The sequence below is a fragment of the Merops nubicus genome, unplaced genomic scaffold (assembly GCF_000691845.1).
Source record: "Merops nubicus isolate BGI_N331 unplaced genomic scaffold, ASM69184v1 scaffold10037, whole genome shotgun sequence".
Lineage (NCBI taxonomy): Eukaryota > Metazoa > Chordata > Aves > Coraciiformes > Meropidae > Merops > Merops nubicus.
Window position 1 is genome coordinate 12,757 of NW_008620972.1, and position 7,341 is coordinate 20,097.

General features: G+C 44.2%; 1 protein-coding gene across 1 annotated transcript in view; it reads right to left on the reverse strand.

The window, feature by feature from the left end:
* VCP (valosin containing protein) overlaps positions 1-6,189 on the reverse strand; it is a 16,431-nt gene extending 10,242 nt beyond the window's left edge. Inside the window, exons 1-4 of the mRNA XM_008944288.1 lie at positions 6,009-6,189; positions 4,897-5,027; positions 1,969-2,097; positions 1,439-1,541 (exon numbers count right to left, since the gene is read on the reverse strand). Coding sequence (XP_008942536.1) covers positions 1,439-1,541; positions 1,969-2,097; positions 4,897-5,027; positions 6,009-6,189 — 544 coding nt within the window. The remainder of the gene's footprint in view (positions 1-1,438; positions 1,542-1,968; positions 2,098-4,896; positions 5,028-6,008) is intronic.
* Between the last annotated feature and the right edge of the window lie 1,152 nt (positions 6,190-7,341).

Here is a 7,341-nt window from a genome sequence, read left to right on the forward strand (position 1 = left end):
GAAAAAGCTGCAAGATATTGAAGCTACCTTTAGCTTGCATTACCCAGGTATACATTTACCTCTAATATCCTATAAATGAGTTAAAAACCACCACAAAACAAACACCTCAAAATTCCAAAAACTCCAAAACAATCTTCTCTCAAAGAATAAGCAAGCAAAAATTAAAATGTGTAAGCACATCAGTCCCAGAAGGAAGGATGCCATTCCCCTGAGATCTCCTACCATTGCTAAACACTAGTGCAGGCTCACAGATTTATTATGGTTTTACAGATTTTTCCATCACACTGGAATGAAGAGAGTGGTAATGAAGAGAAAAGTATGCTTCTAAGGATCCAAGAAAAAGAAACCTGACCTTCAGGAGTGCAAAGTTGCTAGATGACTAAAGTGCACCAGCTGCAGAGCCACTGGTGCAGGCTGGTATTAAGAGTGTTTCATTACAAGTAACTCACCAATTCATACCAGCTGTCTACAACACTGACTGCAGCTCCATGCTTGGGACTGTCAGAGAACACATCACTAATTCTGACAATGCTATTTTTATTATGCAATAGATGTTTCTTTAAACACTTGTACATCTGGCTCACTAGCATGCAGTGACAGCTTCTATACACTTAGGAAGCATATAAGGGCACCATATGGTTAAAACCAGTTCATTTATATCCGATACCTTGAGATACAAAGCAAGTCACTTCCCTACCGGTTCTCACTGCTATACTGTGCTATAGACCCATGAAGGTGAAAGCAAAGGAGTGTAAGTTATTTAAATCAGAAAAGAAAAGCAGCACTCCTTAAATAAAAATTTCAGTTATTCCAGCACTGACTATAAAATTGGACACAAACAGTAAGGAAAATTCAGAATCTGGTCCTTACTGAACATAAGCCAGTATCCGTCTCAACTGCTACAGGCAAATAGTGATCAATAAGAAGTTCTGTCACTTGTAGCTAAGTCTCAAGGTACTCATAGGTTTAAGGACAGTTCTTCCCAATTAACATTATGTGATATGGAACAGGGCTTGTGCTTTACTTGAGGGGACAATAGGAATCCACAGCAGACCAGCTTCTTTTCTGAATGGAACATGCTGGCAGCAATAGAAACAAGTGTCCAGCCCTCATACACATAGAATCATCTTACCACTTCACTCCTAGCTCTGCCCTCATCAATGTAAATGAACACTCAGACAGACAGACTCCAAGTCTCTGCATCAAAGCTGTCTTTCAAACCAGCCTGCTACAAAACAATGAAGCTTAAGGGAAGTGTCATTACAGAGCTTCCACACAAATGGCCTTTTAACTGTCCTCAAAGGCACACTTCAAAGAGTTAAGGAAGGATGTTAGGGAGACAACCTGGCTCTATAAACCCTATTAATATCATTTGTTATCATGGAACGGATGAATTAACATACAGCAGATCTGGGGCCAAAGCAGCCACAAAACTTACCATTGATCAGGAAAAAAAAAGCCCCTGTTTCATTAGCCACTGCTCGGGCAATCAGTGTTTTACCAGTGCCAGGAGGACCATGCAGCAGGATCCCACATGGAGGCTGAAAACAAAGGCAAGGAATTTAGGTAGTAAGCTAGTATCTGAATGCTTAAGTAGTTTCACAGTGAAGTTGCAAGCACTTTATTTAAGCCAGTCTGAAATTCTGATGGAAACTCGTGCAACAGCTGCCATCCTGATATTACCATTAACACCCTTACTACTTTACACAACACACAAACCTTGCCAGTAACGGATACTGCTGATTCAAAGCATTCCTCTATTTTCCAAGCTGCTAGTACTTTAATCTGTGTCCAAAACATGTAAGGAAATACTTCCCTAAAAACCAGCATTTAAAAACAAACACAGACACCTCTCAAAACCCTAAACCAAATTACTGATTCCCCTCCAAATACCTCACAAACCTCTGACATAAACAGTCATCCACGAGGGAAAGGCCACTCATCTACCTGGTGCACACGGGGACTTACCTTCACTCCTATGGCCTTGAAAAGTGCAGGGTGTCGGAGGGGAAGTTCCACCATCTCTTTGATTTGAGCCAGCTGCTTCCGGCAGCCACCAATGTCATCATAGCCCACTTCATTCAATGACTCTTCATCCTACCCAGAAGTACATTCATTAAACATGCAAGTGAAAACAGTAGTTCAACAATCCTTCCCAGTCTACAGAACCCAGTGTTGTGATTTAGCCTCAGGCAGCAGCTGAACCACAGCAGCTGCTGCCCTGCTGCTCCCCCAACCCCATCCCCTGCCGTGTGTCAGGGGAGAAAAATCAGGATGAAGAGAAAACAAAAAGCCCCTAGGTTGAGATCAGGGCAGTTCAATACAGTAACACAGAGAGAAGAGACGCCAATAATAGCAATGAAGTCACATCGAAAGAAAGTGACAACAAAACCCTTAACAAATGCAGCAGCTCTCCCTACTCCAGCCATCAGCTAAAAAACAAATGTGACTCCACCCCTCTCCTTACATAGAGGACATGAGGTCAGCTTGGTACCTAATACCCCAAAGGCTGGGTCAGTTGTTTACCCCAGCTGTGACCCCACCCAGCTGCAGCCACTTGTGAACATTAACCCTAGCCTGGCCAAACCCAGGGCACTCAGGAATCCCGGTTTTGCCCATTACCATGGCATTTCTTTGCTGTCTTGAGATTCTCACTTTCAAGTCAAGTCTTCCTAGTGCCTTCTACAGTTTTTTCTTAGCTCTCTCTTCCCAGACATGCAAAGGGAAATGCCTGCACATATCTAGACCTCATTGAAGCCCACCCTCTTGAATGGGAACTTCTGCTGTCAGGACCCCTACAGGCTCCAGTGCAAAAAGTTGTGACACCCTCTGACATGACTAACAAATAATAATAGACAATGAAGCCCATTATAAAATATACTTATTCTTTAAACTGTAAGCGTTATTTCTAACTACCTGACATACCCTAGTGTCATGGTTACAGGAGCTGGGACCAGTTTATCATTATGTGGGTAAAACCAAAAACTGTGTATTCTATACTCTCTATGTCAGTGCTCATGGGCTGTTAAGAAAATCATGGGTAGCAGCTGCCCAGGACAGACCTCACACCCCAGGCTATAACAGATAAGGAAAGAGGTTCAAGGTCAGGGAGATGTTAACACCTTCCCACCCAGCAGGAGGAGTCCTCCCTGTTAATGGGCCCATCCATGCCTCGCCCCATGACTCATACAGAACTCCCCCCAGGAGCTATTTCTGTTTAATGGACCATCAAGGACCCACTGCCTGACTCACAGAATGATATCAACCCATTGTGAGATGCTCCACCCAGGGGGAGGAGCCAAGTGCTCCCACCTGGATATAAACTGGGGTTCAGGACAGCAGAGGAGGCCTTACCCACTGGATTTCCAGAGGACAAGAGTTACCAGATCTTTTCTACGAGACCACTGTTTCATCTGGACTGCTCCCACCACCCTAACTACAGAGTATCAGGTTGTATTCTGACTCTGTCTGTGGTTTTCTATTATTGCCTTTATTTTATTTTTTTCTTATTAAATTGTATTTCTGACTTGAAGTCTCTCACTGGTTTGTTTTCAAACCATTACACCTAGCTTCCATACAGTTCTCCCAACATAGCTTGGGTCAGTCTCAAAAGAAAACACTAACAGAGAATGTTAAGATCCAGATCTGCAGATGTAACCAACTCTTTCAGTATAGCTCTACAGCATCCATTCATGTGGCTGTTCAAATCTCTACTGCCCTTTGATATCTGTAAGATTAGGCCACGCTAAAATAATAAAGTAACACCGCTTGGTATTTCACAGGAGTTCAGTCCAAGCCCCACAAGCAAGAACTACTACCTCAACCAGGTTGCTCAGGGTCTGGCCCTGTCAAGCACTGAAGGTTTGGAAATTCCTGGCTTCTTCAAGCCTCACTCCAGGGTTTAGGGAAACCTTTTCCTTAATATCTATTGGGAATTTTCTTTGATCCAACTTGTGCCATTGCCTCTAGTCCTGCCCCTAGGCATGGCTCTCAGAACAGCCTGGTTATCTACCCCTTCCCATCAGGTAGTTGCCAATAAGCCTGCCTCCGCCTTCCCTTCTCCAGGCAGTAGCATCCCACTCTTACAGCTGCTCCTCATTCATTCTGACCTCCAGCTCCTCATTTTGATGGCCTTGGCTGAATTTGTTCCTATCATGTCTCTGCTGTGTCCTGAAGAGCCCAAACTGTCCTCATCAAGTGCCCAGACAGTCTCTCAAATGTCAAATAGAGGTGAATTTTTCATAAGGCACCTAATTACAACCCAGCACTCCAAATTGCAGATAGTAGAGAGGCACACTCTTATGAAGTATACAATCACCTTAGCTCATTTCTCTGATATTTCCTACTCTGTAACAGTAAGGTGGTCAAGACCTGGCAGACCATCTGCTCAGGCTGCTGCCCCAAGCCTGAGACACTCAAGGCTAGATACCTTAAGGGATGGGGGTATGAGGAAGGGAAATCAACCATATAGAGATTTCAAAATACTCACTGAAAAAGTACTAATTGCTTTCTTTTCACATGGTATGAAGTTTAGCAACATTGTAAGCCCTCCCTGCTGTGGATTCAAGGGAACTTTGGAATTAAGAGATGCATTTAAGTCCAGCATGAGATATCTGGAAGCAGATACAAAAACAGCTGCTGCTAAAGTATGGCAGCTCATCAGCAAATCTAAGCTTTGGTGCTATTTCAGCATTTGAGGAAGGATACTGGGAGCACATTTCTCTGACTACCTTCAGCAGCAACTCATCTCCTGAAATCAGATGGTTTAATTAATACATTCAGTACAAGTAAACACCAAAACAGGAACTGCAAACACTGCTGCTCTCAAGGACTGTCACTGAAACTGATTTTGGACAGAGGGGATTTAGTAGAACCACATGGCAGGATTCTGCTCACCTCTCGTTTGATAGGCTCTCCTTCACAATGGATCACTGTGTCTGGAGCCACTATGCAGTAAGGACTTGGATCTGTCTCCACTACTTTAAACTCCACTGCACGCATCCCTCCACGCACCAAGAAGATGTCACCTGTAAAACTTCACACTTCAGTAGCCTGCTGCAACAGATGTCTACAAAATGTCACCCCCTGTACTACCAGCAGTCCCAGAGGACAAGGAAGTGGGTTACATAGGCATACACTGCTGGCATATTTAACACTACTCTGCATTTTGAATTCAAGAGTTGCCTGCACTGTGAGTACTGGAGCACCATTTAGATCTGTAGCAGTTGAAGTTGTCAAATTCCCTCCAGAAACAAACAGTAAACAATAGAAAAGAATACTCTGCCTAAATACAAAACAAGGGCAAGGAATTGCATTTCTTTTCCATTCAATTTAACATTTCTAAAACAGGAAAAACATCCTCAAGCCAATGAAAATTCATTTTCAAGTTATTCTAACTAGCTATTACTAGTTACAACTAGTTGCCTCCAGAAGCAGAATATATAATACTGAACTATGACTCCTGGCTAAACTGGGCTACAGAAGCTGGATAACTTCAACTTGTGTTTATAGTGTACTAGGACCTATTTGTTCCAGAAGTGCTACTAGCACAACTCTAAAAGTATATTTGCTTTTTATGCACTCTCCCAGTTATTAATGAAATTACTTTGAAAAAGTGAATTTAGTCAGGGTGACAGCTAGTATACCAAACCAATTGATTAATATGCAGGCAACTTCCCAATTCCATCAAGCAGTAGCAACCCAGGAGAAAAATCTTATTCAGCTGAGTTCTACCTGAGCCTTTTCTGGTGCTTTCCTACCCCATCTAGGGGGGGGGAAAAAAAAAAAAAAAAAAAAAAAAAACACAACACAGGAGAGCTATCAAGTTGATCTGCCAGCCAACAACAGATATCACCCTTTCTTCTGAAGATCAGCACCAGCAAAATCCCACTCTACAGATGTCTAATTCTTTGAGGAGATCTGTGCAAGCTTCTAGAAATTCTCTTTATTCAGTCTCAGGACTAGCTCACACTCACTGCCATCAAGACTTCAGTAACAGGTGCTATTACCTTTTCTGATGGGTCTGTATGCTTCTAGGAAGTATGGCTTGAGATACACCTCAAACAAATTCCCTGTGATCCCTTCTACCGTGTCATCAATTGGCAGCACATGGATACGCACGCCATATTTCACATCTGGGCAAGGCTGGATGCTGCAACAGAAAACAAAAACTCCAGTTAGCCATATCATCCTGGGCTTACACCCAAGTCTGGAAGAGGCAGTGATGCCCCTTTCCAGATGAAGTACTGGTGTTTAAACCCCCAGCCCTGAGTAAGGGTTGGCATATGGATGATGTCCACAACCAGGCAAGAAGGACCCACCTGATTGGCTTTCACCCAGGGTCTGGCCAGCCTTGGGTGGGAACTGATTAGGAGATCACCACCAGGTGCCCCTGCCTTCCACAGTAACTTGGGAGGTGGGGCAAGAAGTCACCTCTATAAGAGCTGACTCTGCTTGCAGTGGGGTTAGGAGACCTGCCTACACAGCGTGTTAATTTGTTTCTTGTTTCGTCCTCTGGTTGTCTGGCACTTTGGATCTCTGGTGTGTGATGTGGGAGCAGAAGGAGGAGTTTGGCTGCTGGTCTGCATGAGTAGGTAAGTGATGGTCTCCCTGTACTTTGCACTAGTGAGGCCGCACCTCAAATCCTAGGTTTTGGGTCACTTGCTTCAAGAAAGACATGGAGGTGCTGGAGGGTGTCCAGAGAAGGGCAACAAAGCTGGGGAACGGTCTAGAGCACAAATCTGGTGAGAAGCAGCTGAGGTACCTGGGATTGTTTATTGTGGAGAAGAGGAGGTTCAGGGGAGACCTTACTGCTCTCAACAACTACCTAAAAGGAGGTTTTAGCAAAGTGGGGATTGGACTTTTCTCCCAAGTAACAAGTGATAGCACAAGAGGAAACAGTCTTAAGTTGCACCAGGGAAGATTTAGATTATAAATAGGGAGAAATTTCTGAACTGAAAGGGTTATTGTGGTGGTTTAGCCCCAGGCGGGAGCCAAGCACCACGTGGCCGCTCACTCACCCCCTGCACAGGAGGGAGAAAAGGGAGAAAAATACAAAACCCCATGGGCTGAGATAAGGAGAATTTACTACAAGAACACAGAAGAAACAGTAAACAACAGCAGTAACAACAGGTATAACAAATCGTAGAAAGGAAACAGACCACCACATGGGCTCCGGACAGCAAAAACCACAGCTTCCCCGGCCCTAGAACCTGTCCCTGCCCCCAGCCCCACAGCTACAGGCATGGCAGCAAATGACCTCCTGTCTGGTCCAGCTGTCTGCCCTGCTAGAGCTCCTGTCTGACTGCAGGGGAAAATCGACCCTATCCCAGCCAAACCAGG